Raw genomic sequence first — 16,563 nt, forward strand, 5'->3', positions numbered from 1 at the left:
TTGCTGTGAACGTAAGTCGTTAGCCTGGAGTCAGGAGGCCAGTCTTCTCTAAAGCTCATGTGCCTTTGATGGAGTTTAACTTTCCCAATTAACATTTGTCTACTTTGGTTTAATTAATTTATTGCTGTTTGGCCATTTTCTGTTTTTTTTTTTTAAATTTATACACCATTTTGATTTCATCTGCTCTCGTTTGTCCTCGTAACATTCGGACTGCTCCCACGGTCCAGATAAACACGTCCGGCTCAGATTCAGCTGCCACCATTATAATAACCGAGATATATTTCAGATATCTCATCATAACTCCTCTGTAACTTTTCACGGGCAATCATCGGATAGCGTTTCTGGTAAGTGCCTCCCTGCTGTAATTCTTACCATAATCCTCTCCTCGGAGGATTTCAGGAGCGATGTAATTAGGGGTTCCGCAGAAAGTGCTCGTTGTATCGCCTGGTCTCAAACCCTCCTGCAAAAAAACAAAAAAAAAAAAAAAAAACAGACGGATCAGCGGCCTGAAGGCAGCAAACCGGCACGTCTGGACGTCTGCGGGGGCTTTTATCCCGAAGCGCACTGCGGCATGGTTAGTTGGTGCGAACGCCACACCTTGCACATGCCGTAGTCTGTGAGCTTGATGTGTCCCTCGGAGTCCAGCAGCACGTTGTCGAGCTTCAGGTCTCTGTAGATGATTCCCCGCTCATGGAGGTAGTTGAGCGCCAGGCTGATCTCTGCAGAGTAGAATCTGAGGCAGCGGGGGGAAAATTACAAATTGGGTCTTTTTGCTTTTAGGTAAAAAAAAAAAAAAAAAAAAAAAAAGAGCAGAAATGGACCTGGTCTTTACCTGGCATGTTCTTCTGGGAGTTTTCTTTGTCTTTGCATGTGGAACATGAGGTCGCCTCCATTTACATATTCAATAACAAAGAACAGTCTGAGGAAAGAATACATTTTTTTGGGGGTTATATTGTTTATTTGGCGGTTGCTGAGTAAATGCATAAAACAAAAACTACGTGGACCTTTTGATGTATTTTTGGCTTCAGAGGCTGAGTGGTAGGTCTAAATGTGTTTTTATGACGGGAATCTCCCACAGCCTCAACTGTGACCTCCTAACCCGATGACAGAGAGGCACAGCGCTGCTAGAAATACCCTCGTGTGTCATCTAGAAACTCATCAATATGCGGTTATCTGGGTACGATTTTGTAATGATGTAACCTTTTCTCTACATGACTGTTTCAAACTTTAAAAGATGTTTTGTTATGTTCGACAGTGTCAGCAGCTTTCACACCACAAACAGTAAAAACAAACAATAATTCTCCTCATCCAACTAAAAAGCAGGATATGTAGAATTGGCTGTAAAAACAGACACCCCTTGTGCATTTTCACATTTAGTCACCTTACAAGGTTAACACATGTTATTTAATTTTTTTTTTATGTGACAGACAAGCCTTACATAAATAAATCGGGACAAGAAAAAAAAAAAGAAAAAAAGACCGGTTACAATTAATAATCCAGGAAGTATGAAATGCAGTTCTTTCAGCCCACATGTGCCTATATTCTGTTAAACCTTCTTTCTCTGCAAATAAAGCATCAACATCGTCAACAGGTTCAGTTTTTTTTTTTTATCCTTGTCTCTCATAGATTAGATTTTCACAGCAGAAGTCTCCTCACTATTTCTTCTTCTGCTTGTGATCTGACTAGGGCAGCAGCTATTAATTATTTTAGTAATCAATTAATCTATCGGTCATTTTTTCAATTAATCTATCTACTTTTTTTGATTAATCGATAAATCTAAAACGAGATAATTCATTAATTCTTCATTAATTAACATACCTCAATAAACAAGTGTCTTGAACTTAAACATTTATTGTACATTTTGAATGTACTAAATAGCAGAAACATGTAAACAAAACTTCAATTTAATATTGACAGCATGGTAATTTAATAATTGATGTCTCCATCTGTCGACAATATAAGTAGGATTGCAACTATTATTTTGCTGATTGTGTAATCTGTGTACCATTTTTAAAAAATTGCATTAATAATCAAACAGCAAACATTATTTTAATTTTTTTTACAGAACTTGAAGCAGGTGAAGCTAAAACTTTACCACTTGAAGAGTTCTGGATAGAGAATATTTACAGACAAAGAAGGGTTTTTCATCTTAAATGCAAAATGTGGATATTTTTTGTACAGCCCTGGCTTAATTACTGCTCTGAGTTGGTTGTTCTTTCAGAAAATGATATATTTAGACTCTGTAGACTCCAGTTAACGATTCAGCTCGATTACTAAATTAGTTAACGATTATTTCAATAACGGATTAATCAGATTGTTTCAGCCTTAAATCTAACCCATCATTTTCTTTTACCTACCGTATGTTTGGCGCCACCCTCTGACTGGGACTATTATTATCCCCCGGCAGCAAACAGAGAGCTCTGCCGCAAAAATCTAAGCTATAAGTGGACGTCCACAAAGAATCCTAGTGGACACTAGAGGGTGAGTGAAGATGACCAAATTTATGAGAGACAGGCGTCACGGTCCAACAGAGAGAGCCAGACTGGGCTTCATGCTCACTATACATGTAGAAAAGTGAACTTCTACTTCCATCGGGTTTTCTTGTAGAATCAGCTATTATTTAGCTCCATGCAGTCGTCGAAAGCATCCCCACAGCATAATGCTGCCACCCCCATATTTTATGGTGTGTTTAGGGTGATGCACGCCGTACGTTTTACACAGAAAAGTTAAATGTTGGTCTCATTTGACCAGAACATTTTTCCCACAATAGCTCTGATCATGTCTAGTAGCAAACTGAGATTCTTGTTACTTTTTTTCTGCCGCACTGGTCAGATTTAATCTTCGTCTTGTCCACCTTCTCCCAACAAATTAAAGCTTTCCATGCTCAAACTGCTCAAGTAAAGGTTAAATTTCACTTGTACAATGTACTTTTACATTGGTGATAAACGGACGGTACTTTACGAGATATTTAGATTAGATTCAACTTTATTGTCATTACACAGATACAAGGCAACGAAATGTAGTTTAGGTCTATCCACACTGCAAAAACTGATCTAAAAATAAATAAATGTTCTTAAAATTAGTGTTTTTGTCCTAGATTTGAGCAGGTAAATAAGATTATCTGCCAATGGAATGAGTATTTTCACCCCTAAAATAAGATAATAGATATACTGCACTTGAAATAAGATGGAGATGAATTGTTCTTATTTCAAGTGTAAAAAATCTTATTCTATTGGCTGATCATCTTATTTAGCTGCTCAAATCAAGGACAGATACACCTTTTTCAAGAAAATATTACTTATTTTTAGTTCAGTTTTTGCAGTGCAGAAGTGCAATAGCAGCAAGTGCAGGATAAACAATGGTTCCATAAGTACAGGACATGGGTTTTTACTGAATAAATATAGAGATGGATACTATTATAAACAGAATTTTACTGATAGATTTGTCCTATGAGTATATTATATATAGATAACTAGTATTGTGAACTAAATTTACAGCTGGATATGTACTTGTTAAAAGACTTGTTCTAAACCCGACTCTGCTTTGAACCCGACATCTACTGTCTGGGTGAATCCCGCAGGCAGCTGTGTTTCTGCAGGTCTTTGCAGACGGTACACAACGTGTCAACGACGACGCTCGTACGATAGAGGCAATCTCACCTGCTATCCGTCTGGAAACAGGAGTGGAGGCCGACCAGGAACGGGTGATTAGAGGCCTGCTCAAAGACGTGCTTTTCTGTTTGGACCCAATCGATGTCCTGGAAGGGAAAGGCACAAAAGACACGACCAGATGTCAATCAGAGATCATTGTGACATAGTATCCTTGAGCTAATAAAAAGCTGAATAAGCAGACGGCCCCATCGACCATGCTACAAAGCTTCGGGTTGGGGTTGTGTGGAAGGCGGCCAGCTACGGGACAAAAGGGGGGCCGAGCCAAGAAAAGCGGCAGGAGGACTCCATCGACGTTTGGAAGATAATACATGTGGACACGGATGCTGCTGGCGCTGACAGGGCAGGGACGGCTGAACACTTCAGCATTGATCGAGGGCCGCTTGTCAATTTGTCAATCATGCTAAGTGCGTCTAATCAAGGCTAACTACTCCTGTTGCTGGCGGGCTGCGCCGGCAACACGTGTCGGGCGGATCAATTTCTGACGGCGTGATGGTTTATCTACACCTTCTTAGAAAGAGCGATGGCTTTCAACGAGGTCTGTCGAGTTAACTAAGTGTTTCAGACCAGGCGCCGAAGATGAATGCTCAAAACGCGTCAGGCGGATGTTCGCGATGCAATAAATAACAGCTCCTTTTCAACCGGTTAATTATGTATAGATGCTGTGAAAGAAAAAATAAAAAATGTATCTTTGAGATCTTCAATGTGGACACTAAAGTTGTGAATGAGCGATATGCAACACGTCACCATTGAGAATAAAAACTACATAAGTGGCCTAAAGGTTAATGAATTAGTCATCCAATTCATGACCGGAGAGTACAAAAGCATCAGTCTCACTTGAACCTTTTTCACATTAGTGTCTCGTTACAACCACAAACCTAAAAAGGCCTTTGATTGGGAGATCAATGTGACAGAACCAACACAAAGTAACGCGCATCTATGAATGGAAGGGAAAAAAACACATTTTCAAAAATGCTTCACAAACAAATATAATCCAAGTTTGCTTCAGTGTAAAGCCACAAAGTAATGGATGCACACACTTCTGCAGGGCTTTCAGCTTGAGAGCAGAACTGGTCACCATTTTTACCCACGCACCTCCTTGTTAAATCATGAATGATGAACTGAGGGCTGCAGATGTTGCTCTGGGTACTAACGTAACCTTTTCACTGCAAAAAGGAACTAAAAGTAAAGAGCATTTTCTGGACATAAGTGTATTTGTCCCTGATTTGAGCAGGTGAATAAGATTATCTGCCAATGGAATACATTTTTTGCACTTGAAATATGTACAACTCATCATCTTACTTCAAGATGATGTAAAAAAAAATACTCATTCCATTGGCAGATAATCTTATTTTCCTGCTCAAATTAAGGACAAGTTTTACGTTTTGTCCCTTTTTGCATTGTTCTAGGAGTCGATGCCCTCCTGGAGTAATTTTGGTACGTCGGCCTCTCTTGAGAAGCCTCTAAACCCTTAGAGATGACTTTACACAATATCCAGAACAATGGGTTTCAATGTCTATCTATTTCTTTGATTTTCTTTATATTGAGGCAGGGTGATTTAATTATTTTTTTTTTTTTTTATCTTTCTACCTACTTAATGGTGTCAGACAAGTTCTGTTTAGGGGATTTCTCACTGTAAAAATACAGTTTAAAAATAAGAAAATATTACTTGAAATGAGAGTATTTTTCTTTGATTTGAGCAGGTAAATGAGGTTATTTGCCATTGGAATAAGATTTTTACGCTTAAAATAGGAACAATTCATCTCCATCATCTTATTTCAAGTGCAGTATATCTAATTATCTTATTTTAGGGGTAAAAATACTCATTCCATTGGTAGATAATCTAATTTACCTGCTCAAATCAAGGACAAATTTCACTTTTTGTCCCTTTTTGCATTGTTCTAGGAGTCGATGCACTCCTGGAGTAATTTTGGTACGTCGGCCCCTCTTGAGAAGCCTCTAAACCCTTATAGATGATTTTACACAATATCCAGAACAATGGGTTTCAATGTCTGTCCTTCATCTTTCTTTAATTTTCTTTATATTGAGGCAGGGTGATATAATTTTTATTTATTTTTTTATCTTTCTACCTACTTAATGGTGTCAGACAAGTTCTGTTTAGGGGATTTCTCACTGTAAAAGTACAATTTAAAAATAAGAAAATATTACTTGAAATGAGAGTATTTTTCTTTGATTTGAGCAGGTAAATAAGGTTATTTGCCAATGGAATAAGATTTTTACGCCTAAAATAGGAACAATTCCTCTCCATCATCTTATTTCAAGTGCAGTATATCTAATTATCTTATTTTAGGGGTAAAAATACTCATTCCATTGGCAGATAATCTTATTTACCTGCTCAAATCAAGGACAAATTTTACTTTTTGTCTTTTTTTGCATTGTTCTAGGAGTCGATGCACTCCTGGAGTAATTTTGGTACGTCGGCCTTTCTTGAGAAGCCTCTAAACCCTCAGAGATGATTTTACACAATATCCAGAACAATGGGTTTCAATGTCTGTCCTTCATATTTCTTTGATTTTCTTTATATTGAGGCAGGGTGATTTAATTTTTATTTTTTTTTATCTTTCTACCTACTTAATGGTGTCAGACAAGTTCTGTTTAGGGGATTTCTCACTGTAAAAGTACAATTTAAAAATAAGAAAATATTACTTGACATGAGAGTATTTTTCTTTGATTTGAGCAGGTAAATACGGTTATTTGCCAACGGAATAAGATTTTTACGCTTAAAATAGGAACAATTCCTCTCCATCATCTTATTTCAAGTGCAGTATATCTAATCATCTTATTTTAGGGGTATATATATACTCATTACATTGGCAGATAATCTTATTTATCTGCTCAGATCAAGGAGAAATACATTCATTTCATATTTTTAGTTCACTTTTTGCAGTGCTTGACTCTGCAATTCCGAGCGCAATATAAAACAAAAATTCTGCTGCATTTAAGAATTTCCTTATTATACACTTATTAGTATAGACGATGCTCCATAAACATGTTAAAAATAACCCAAAAGAAAAGAAAAGAAGCCTCTCCTGGGATGAGGTACCTCGTCGTCGTTGACGAGCTCCTTCTTAACGACCTTCATGGCGTAGATGCGCTCCGTCTTCTTGAGCTGCACCAGCAGCACCTTGGCGTAGCTGCCTCTGCCGATCACCCGCAGCAGATCAAAGTCCGCCAGGCCCAGGCTGGTGGGAGACTTCCCCGTGTCTCTACTGCTGCGTGCCTTAAGGGGGGGGGGAGGGAAAGCAACGAGCAGGGTGTTAAATCGCATCATCCAAAACAGTAAACAACCTAATGTGATGATTACAAAGTCAACCGAGACAATCGCGTGTGAATAATCTCGACCCATCTACCTTTCTCAATCTAATTGCATCTGTGAAGTATTGACAGAGCTGATGATTTAGTTTGGACAGGAAAGATGATTTCCTTTGGGTAACTTTGCAAATGAGATTGTAGCAGCTCCCAGAGCAACTTTTTGAGAATAAATCTTAGTAATGATTTCCACGTGTCTATTAAAAACCACCATGCAGCTTGCATTGGGTTAGGCACTTGTATTACAGTCATATTTCTCTGTAAACATGGCTCCCACCTTCACCGTTTCTTCACCCATCTACTCCTCCTCTCCTATAATCATCTTAGCAGTAAACCACTTCAACCTCCTTCCTCCACATGAAAACTATCGACAATATCTCCCTCTTATCTCCATAAAAATTGCCCCTCGTAATTTATTCTTCACCCGTCCTCAGCCCTACTGCTTCAGCCAAACTGTAGTAACCCCCCCCCCCAACCCCCCAATTCCAACCCGAGCCATTAATCAGCCACAGTTGTTGAGAGTCGTGATAAAAGGTTACTTAATTAGCTCCATCCAAAGGAAATCAATATCCACAGCAGTGCAAGGGCGCCTACGTCTGCACGCTCTATCGCAGCGGCACAGCAGGTAAACAAAACGCACGGCATTAACAAGGAGATTACAACCCCAGCATAATTACAGATTATTCCGTTTTTTTTCCTTCTTCTTCTTCTTCTTTGCTCGCAAACAATTTAAATCCCTTAAGATGCTGGAAAACATCCCTCACCACGATGACAAGCTGTCGTGTGAGTGACAATTAACAGATTTCTCTCTCACCTCTTTCTCCTCGCCGTCGTAACTCAAGCTTCGACTGGAGTCTTTAGTCTGAGGGCCTGTGAGGAAGGAAAGAAAAAAAGTGAGGAAAACACAAGTGCAGAAAGTGGCAGACAGAGCGACAGACAGACATAAGGAGAGGGGGTGGCAAAAAAAAAAAAAAAAAGAAGAAGTCGGAGATGAAATAGGTGAGAGACAGTCACACGTTTTGTTCGCAGCTCGCTGCAGTGCCTGGGTAATTTCGCACCGCTTTGGTTAACAGGAAAAGGAAAAAAAAAATGTTCTGGTACTTTCTCTCCCCCTCCCATTATAAACCCTGGATATTATTATAAAAGCCCTGCTCTGTATGTGATATATTCCAATGTTTTTACGTCTGCACTCCACAACACACCCAGGTGGTCTGCTGGCGTCCACGGCAGGAGGCCCAGCTGCTTCTCCATCATCAGCATCTATAATCCTAAACGTCTCCTCCTCCTCCTGACTGAGCATAAACCCGCTTCTGCTCACCTCAAAAATCCTTTCTACGAGTCCCAAGCTATGTTGGTTTATTCGTTTTAAGATTCAGAGGTCAATGGCTGTCTAACAGGCCTCATGGTCCCCTTAAGTCAGGCGTGTCCAAGGTGCAGCCCGGGGGTCATTTGTGGCCCCTGGGCTGATTTTGTTTGGCCCCCCATCTCAAGAAAGATTTAGTCTACTGGAAAGATTTGTCTGATGGAGATGGAAATGTTTTATTTTGATTAGGGTAAAATTAATACAGACAGGTTACGGAAAACAATGTATTCATCTTTTAATAAGCACACTTTTTACATTCTATTTAATTTAATAGTTAAAGTCCTCAGACAGCAGTGGTTGTATTTACTAAGATGCAAACTGTGCAAAGCTGTTTTTTTTTCTAAATCATTTATTAAAATGAGCTAGTTCTTTTCAAAGAAATACTGGTCTAAATCCTGTTCTCATATTGGGTAGACCAAAAATAATTCAGTTTTGTTTGTTTTTTATCAATTGAGTATAATATAATTTGCAAACTGGGTAATCATCTTTCAATAAAACAAATGTACAAAACTCAGAAAATATGAATAATTTGTTTAATTAAAATTAGCATATTTTTCATTATCATCTTTTGACTTAAGAATTTCGGCCCACGTGCCAAAACGTTTGGACACCCCTGCCTTAAGTGGTTAATCTGTTGAACTGGGCTATATTCCTCCATTTGTAAATTACAGGTTTAATTATTTTCTTTTCCAATCAAAAACCTAGAAAATCTCTTCCCAAGTCATCACATGACCTGTAAATAAACTACAAAATTCAGATACTGGATGCCCTGCCCTCGTATTACGATGTTTTTCTAACGCCTCTCAATACTGGCAGACACAAAGCTCAGCAAAGGCCACATTTACATTTAGAACGCCGTAAAAACGGTTATTTCAATAATTCACTACAAAAAAACATATACTATATAGATCAATTACGCACAGTGGTATACTTCAAACATTTATTTTAATGATCACGGCTCACAGTAAAAAAGCCACAATTCAATTTCTTAGAAGATGACATAACAGACGACCACAAACAAGACTGAAGTGAATGTCTGCTGAAGTGAGTCTATGTGCTGTAGAGCCACTCCATACCTGGTCGGGGCTCTTTCTGCATGAATACCTGCATCGATGCAGCGTGGCATGGAGGTCCAGGTTGCTTTACTACCGACCATTCAGCTCATCTGCATCGCTGATCAAGGGCCTCAGCTTTCAGCTTAACTTTCACTAACTATTAGATTTTTAGTGGGGTTTAGGTCAGGCCAGTCTGCTGGCAAGTCAAACACAGTAACACCATATACTTAATGACAAATACTTACATTTATAATGTTTCTCTTACTCTTAATGTTTCATACTTGAAGCCTTGCAACAAATTTCATTTAAATTGTGAATTATTCCAATGTGCATTATGATAGATAGAAAGTGTGGACCGTCCAGCTGGAAAATGAAATCAGCATCTTAAAGCTCATCAGCAGATGGATGAACGAAGATAAAACGAATGGCTGGTCGACACTGGACCTCCAGATTCTACGGCCCTGATTTCTAAAAGAATCTCAAACTTTAATCTTGTCCGAAAGAGAACTTGGGACTTCCCGAGTGACGGTACCATCCCTTTTCTCCTCAGCCCAGCGAGAACAGTTCTGGTTCTGTTTCTGGTTCAGGAGTGACTGAACACAAAGAATGCCACAGTTGTGTTTAATTTCCATGAGACGTCTGTTAAGCTGTGGGGGCTCTTGAAGCACCCACTCCAGACGCAGGCAGAACATTTAAATGTTTTTTTTTTTTTGCTTCCCAACCTGCTGCACCTTTTTTTCCTTGTATCCAACTCTCCATTAATATGGTTGACTACAGTAATCTGAACAGCCAGCATCGTTAGCAGCCATCCGGGTTACTTATTTAGTCTCTAACAAGGCCATAACGCAACATTTCTGAATTATAAATCCATTTTTTATAAAAATAATAATCATCTTTATTGTCATTACAACATACATTCCAATGAAATTTGTTCTCTATATTTAACCCATGCTCTAGGGGAGCAGTGGGCTGCCACTGTGCGGCGCCCGGGGAGCAATCTGGGGCTAAGGGTCTTGCTCAGGGACCCAGAGTGGCAGTCTGTGGGAGTTAAACCCAGAACCTCTGGAACACAGGCGCAATGCTCTAACCCAGGGGTGTCTAAACTTTTTGGCACACGGGCCAAAATTCTTGAGTCCAAAGTACTCGAGGGCCAAAAAATAACTATGAAAAATAACCCAAAAATCATGTGAATTTTTTTTTATCTGCTTTATGCAGATAAGATATGCTCATTTTAATTAAACTAATTATTCAGATTTTCTGAAGGAAAATGGCTGTAGAGCCATAGTTAAAAATGGGTTTTGCACATTTGCTTTATTAAAAGATGATCATCCAGTTTGCAAATTACATTAGACCCAATTGATAAAAAAAAGAAAAAAATTGCTCATTTTATTAAATGATTTGGGGAAAAAAAAGCAGCTTTTAATGCACAAAAGCTTGCATCTGAGTTAAAGTCCTCAGACAGATGTGGTCGTATTTACTATGAAATTAAATAGAATGTACAAAGTGTGGTTATTAGAAGATGAATAAGTTTTCATTTGTAAGCTGTCTGTATTCATTTTACCCTAATAAAAATAAAACGTTTCCATCTCCGTCAGCCAAATCTTTCCAGTAGACAAAATCTTTCTTGAAATGCAGTTTGGGGGCCAAACAAAATCAGTCCAGGGGCCACAAATGGCCCCCGGGCCACACTTTGGACATGCCTGCTCTAACCAGTAGGCCACCACTCCCCAGGGCACTGCTTTTTAAGCTTTTATGTAAAATTATTTCTTTTTGAGTTTTCATTAGCTGTAACCTTAATAATCCAAATGATCAGAAATAAATGTCTGTAATAAAATGGCTATGTAATGAATCTATTTAAGAAGATTTAATTACTAAATATTACTAAAATATGATTTATTTCAATGATAATTTTCTGAGCTGTTCAGAGTACTGCATGTCTGTGATGCTCCTTCGTGTTTTCATTTGGTAAATCCTCGTTTCCATTTCCCAGGTCTAAGAGTTGTGGAGATGTTTTGAGACGTCTAGAATAACCTCGATGTTTCTAAATATGACCACGTAGAAGAAAAGTGTGCGTTACCTTGTGGGTCGGCCGGGTCTAGGTGACTCGACTGTGTGCCGGGCATAATTGGTTCCTAGACAAATTCAACCGTTCAATTATTGGCAGGCAAAAACGATTTCAGATCAATTCAGACGCTGAGCTCGACGTCCAATCAGCCCAGCGGCGAGCGTGTCTTGGTGACGGAGCTCACCTGAATCATGGGTCGACCGCACTCCATGGTGACCAGTTTATGGCACTTCTTGTGCACCAGCAGTTTGCAGTTGATGCATTTGTAACCTTGCCGTCCCAGACCCCAGATCCGGTCCGTGCAGATGGCGCAGTGAGCTCGCTGCACGGGAGAGTCACAACAGAAGTAAGCAGTCGTTCACTTTTCTTCATTTTATTCCACCAGAAAAATGACTGCACAGCGTCGTGCATGCACAACGTTAAAAAAAAAATACTGCAGTCAAGTTGCACAGGACACCGCCAAAATACTGTAAACCTGAATTCAAATAAGTAGCAACGTGAAATACATTAAATTAAGTAAAGAGTAGGGGCATAAAAACTCAGCATGTCGTCTCACCCTGTTGAAGCGTTTGGCCTGAAAGGCGTGGCCGCTCGCGTAGTAAAGCTTCCTCCAGCGCCGGGCACCACGCCGATATATCGACTCTGCGGAGAAAGACAGATTGGCGTCAATGCATGAATGCACGCTGGTGTCTCAGTACCGTTCTAGCTGGTTTAAAAGCCAGAACACTGCATTTATTAATCCGACCCTGGCTGTTTTTTGAGCTGGCAAAGTTGCTTTTCAATAATAATGAAATCAACTCCTCATTTACGCATTTCATATTTTTCCATCCTCAGGTTTCTAGATTTTTCTTCAAGTTTTTAATAGCAGAATCTGAGTATAAAACATTTAGCAAGTTGAGTTTCATCATGTTTTTGTTTAACAGACACAAAACAACTCGGTGCTAAAGCCAATTATCAGCAGAGCGGTAAAGAGGCATTTTACGGCCTTCTTTTACTAGATCAATGTTTGCTTCTGTGCTTTTTTGTCTCTCTTGTTGTGTCTCTGCTCTGTCTTCTGTAACCCCAGTCGGTCGAGGCAGATGACCGTTCATACTGAGCCCGGTTCTGCAGGAGGTTTTTCCTTCCCGTTAATGGGGAGTTTTTCTTCCCACTGTCGCTTCATGCTTGCTCAGTATGAGGGATTGCTGCAAAGCCATGGACAATGCAGACGACTGTCCCCGTGGCTCTACGTTTCTCCAGGAGTAAATGCTGCTTGTCCGGACTTTGATGCAATCAGCTGGTTTCCTTATGTAGGAAATCTTTGACCAATCTGTATAATCTGACCCAATCTGTTTAATATGATTGAATTTGACTTTATGAAGTGCCTTGAGATGACATGTTTCATGAATTGGCGCTATATAAACAAAATTGAATTGAATTTAATCATTTAATGCATCTAGACCACTTTAGATGAAAAATTAGCTCCGATTTAAAACCAATAATAGATTTGTCAAATATAGATTAGATTATGACTCAATAGAAATTCTGTAAAACACATTTTTGAATCAACAAATGTATTTCGTTTTTAACAAGAAATTAAAGAACAGAAACAAAACGCTTGTTGTTTGCATACGACCAGAGGGTCTAGAGCCGGGCTCTGCAACTTTTAAAACACAATGAGATGTCTCTGCCTTCAGTCCAGCTGAATAGAAATGACTTAGAGTCCAAATGTTAAATGAACTTTTCCAACAAAAAATAAATAAAAAATAAAAAATTAATAACTATTTTTTGTTATTAAACTGGAGAAAAATATACAACTTTTGAATAAAGATTATAGATGCATTTTCCTCAAATAAACTTTTCAGCCCTTAAATATTTAAAAACATTGGATGTTTACTTTATTATTTGTAGTCAACACTCTTAAGGGGGCCAAAGAGCCACAGGCTCCAGACTCCTGATCTATAGGAAGAAGTTGTGAAATGGCCCTTTAACTTCAGTATGCATTGATAAGGCTGTCCGCCAGACAATCAATAAACAAAAAGATCAACGAGTTGGACAAAAGTCTAAGTTGTGATGTGGCAAGTCAAAGAATAATAAAACAAAACAAACATAAAATAAAAGCTAACCTCCATGCTCCAGACTTGAAATATCTTATATCATCATTTATAAAATCTTTAAAGACATTTAAAAACATACTGGAAGAGTAGCTCACCAGACTTGCTTATTTTTAATCAATTAAAACTATCCACATTCAGTCTAAAAAGTGTAAACCAAGGTTGAACTTACTGTCCTCTCCTGGACAAGGCATTCCGGGTTTCTCGGGTACGCATGGAAATACTGGAAAAGAACCAAAAAACACAGAAACTTCACTCGGCTGACGGGAGAAAATGAAAGTTACTCTGCATTATAAATATATTCTAACATCAGTGCCGTCCTGTCAGCAGAAAATGATAAACGTAAAGAGCTCTGGACAAGTGCTCGGATTAATTAGAGCTGCAGAAGGGGCGGCCCACTTGGCATTTCCTACCGGCTGACAAAGCCAGTCACCTGGGGAAGTGAGTGAAGACACTCCTAAGCATCTTTTGTGGAGGCCGCGTGGTGGGAAGCGAGAAATAAAACAACGTTGCGTCACACGATGAGAGGAAAAACACGGCGACCTCGAGCCGGAGCAGCGTGAGTCAAAGGGGAGGCGTGGGCCGCAGCCAACAAGCTTACTAACAAGCAGACCTGGCGGCCCCCCGGGTGGAACCGCCGTGTCTTCCACCCCCCCTCGATGCATCTTCTGCCATCGCCGATGTGGCATCCAGTGCACTCTTGACCCGGCACCTCTGATTTCATCCTAACATTAGATTAAGCACAGACCCTGTTCCTGCTTTGCTTAGACGGCACGCTTTCACACAGGCGACCTGTCAATCAAATGTTCCACATGGATAATTATTAACCCCATAACAGCCTCTGAGATAACCCCCCCCAACTGAAGAACCAAGGAAGCTGCACTATCTTTCTCAATAACGTTAGACTTAGACATAGCAAAGTAAATTAGCTTGAAGGCTTAAAGACGAGCAACAGTGGAAGTAATGTCGTCTTTACAGGTCACTGCAGCTTTAACCGTACGTTTTGATGCTGCACGCAGCAGTCTGTGTTCAAAAATAGTCCCACAGTCATAAAAAGGCAAACTGCAATCAACCCACTGGATTTTCACTTTGACCGTGATTAACACTTAAATTTCCAGTTGCTATACATGTATAATTAAACTACCAGAAACGACCACCGTGTCAAATTTTTAAAACTTAGCCGTATCTCCGTTTTTTTCAGGGTTCAACACACTTCATACAAGTTATACTCTAATTTAGCCGTTTCGGTTCTTTTGTACCGAACTTTAATTTGGACCTGCCTTGAGGATGTTTTGCCAAAGAGGCAAACTGACCAGAAGCCATCTGGTCAGTAAAGGTCGAGCGTGTTAAAGCAAAGTTGTCCTGTTTTAACCTCGTGAAGCTCGTCTCTTATGCAACATGTGGGAAACATCAGAGTGAAGGTAAGGGTCTGTATCCTCCAGGGGAAAAAAAACAGCGAGTCCATGTTTACACTTTGTGATTCTAAATGTGTTAATATACTTTATAAAATGGTCAATAAATATAATTCCCTGTCCAGACCTGCCATGAGTAACTTATGGCAGATGTTTCCACAGGTCAGGATTTAGATATGGAAACGTTGCCAACGCACAGATTGATGGCTGAGCAATTTGTTTTTTAAAGTCCCACACCATTTGTAAAACGTTTCCTCTCTCGTATCATATCCGTTAAGCTACACAACTAAGCTTATAAAGAGCTTGCCATTAAAACAACTTGCATCCCTAATATGAAGTTATCAATTAATGAGTTAATCTAAAATTGATTGATCTTATCAATAAACCTACGATTAATTGATAAGCGGCTATTTTCTTAAAAACCCTAGCTTTGTCTTGTATCAGGAGGGTCTTTCCAAAACACAAAGGGGTAATTTTTATATATTTATTTACTTTACAAAATGCTGAATTTCAAAAGTGGCACATCATTATGTTTTAACAGTTTATCGCGCCACATGCATCAAATACTGACTGAATAAATAAAAATTGTTGTTTTCTCACATTATTCGACTTGGACATATTTATAAAATATAACAAAACAGGAAACTATAAAGTTAGTGAATACAAATAAATAAGTTGAATAGAATAAATTTTGTGAAACACATAATCCTCAAAAAACCCTCACTATCAACTAAGCTTTTGGCATTGTGTGTTTTTCTTTCTATCATGTTACAATATTTTGTATAAGGCCCCCCGCTTGTCTGTCATCACATCCTTGCCTTCTGAGCACATCAGTGAGTTTTGGTTGAGATGCTGACGCTGCTCCGCCATGCAGCACGGTCGAATGGGAGCTATTTAGCTGACAACTTAAGGAGCTTGTTGAGTGTTTATATTTAAAAACAGAACCGCATAAGGAACATTTTGCACCGTTGTCATCATTAAACAGTGCAAAAATAATTCCACACCGCACTCCATATGGACCGCTTCATGTTGTTCCTGCTATTTCAGACTGGCTCCACATTAGGATTACCAGCAGCACCCTCTGCTGTGTGACGGCCATACAACCCTGAAAGAAGGTCTGTTTAAGTGGACTTTATCAGTTAATCGCATGGAACAAACTTTAATATAATGAACCATTAATTGACAATTAACCGTAAGTAGATTATTTGTTTACATCCCTACTTTTTAAACGAATAAAAACGTTTTTACCTTGACGTCTGTAATTATAAGTATCTGTTATTACAAAAGTCAACAACAGCTCCATATTGACTTCTCATGTGGCAGCTCACTTTGTGACATGACTGTGTCCCTATTTATATACAACAATTTCTGATAAATCAGCATTTTAATCCCAGGTGACAAATGTGAGTTTGACCATTCTACTCGCGTCCCAATCAGCCAGGAGGCATCTAAATACCAGACATTAACAAGGCCTGAGATGTTAATCTAGTTCAAAATGTAAAATACTACATTTTATACATAAATAATTGCTGCTAAAACTTACATTTAAAATTAAACATTTAAATATAGTTCTTAGA

The 16,563-nt window shown here is 39.1% G+C and overlaps 1 protein-coding gene across 1 annotated transcript in view; it reads right to left on the reverse strand.

The window, feature by feature from the left end:
- Positions 1-16,563, reverse strand: part of prkci (protein kinase C, iota) — a 47,007-nt gene that overhangs the window by 12,195 nt on the left and 18,249 nt on the right. Inside the window, exons 4-13 of the mRNA XM_012869514.3 lie at positions 13,747-13,797; positions 12,038-12,123; positions 11,666-11,803; positions 11,494-11,548; positions 7,813-7,868; positions 6,733-6,909; positions 3,660-3,757; positions 833-919; positions 598-733; positions 373-460 (exon numbers count right to left, since the gene is read on the reverse strand). Of these exons, the coding sequence (XP_012724968.2) occupies positions 373-460; positions 598-733; positions 833-919; positions 3,660-3,757; positions 6,733-6,909; positions 7,813-7,868; positions 11,494-11,548; positions 11,666-11,803; positions 12,038-12,123; positions 13,747-13,797 (972 nt within the window). The remainder of the gene's footprint in view (positions 1-372; positions 461-597; positions 734-832; positions 920-3,659; positions 3,758-6,732; positions 6,910-7,812; positions 7,869-11,493; positions 11,549-11,665; positions 11,804-12,037; positions 12,124-13,746; positions 13,798-16,563) is intronic.

This window comes from Fundulus heteroclitus, chromosome 6, assembly GCF_011125445.2.
Source record: "Fundulus heteroclitus isolate FHET01 chromosome 6, MU-UCD_Fhet_4.1, whole genome shotgun sequence".
NCBI lineage: Eukaryota > Metazoa > Chordata > Actinopteri > Cyprinodontiformes > Fundulidae > Fundulus > Fundulus heteroclitus.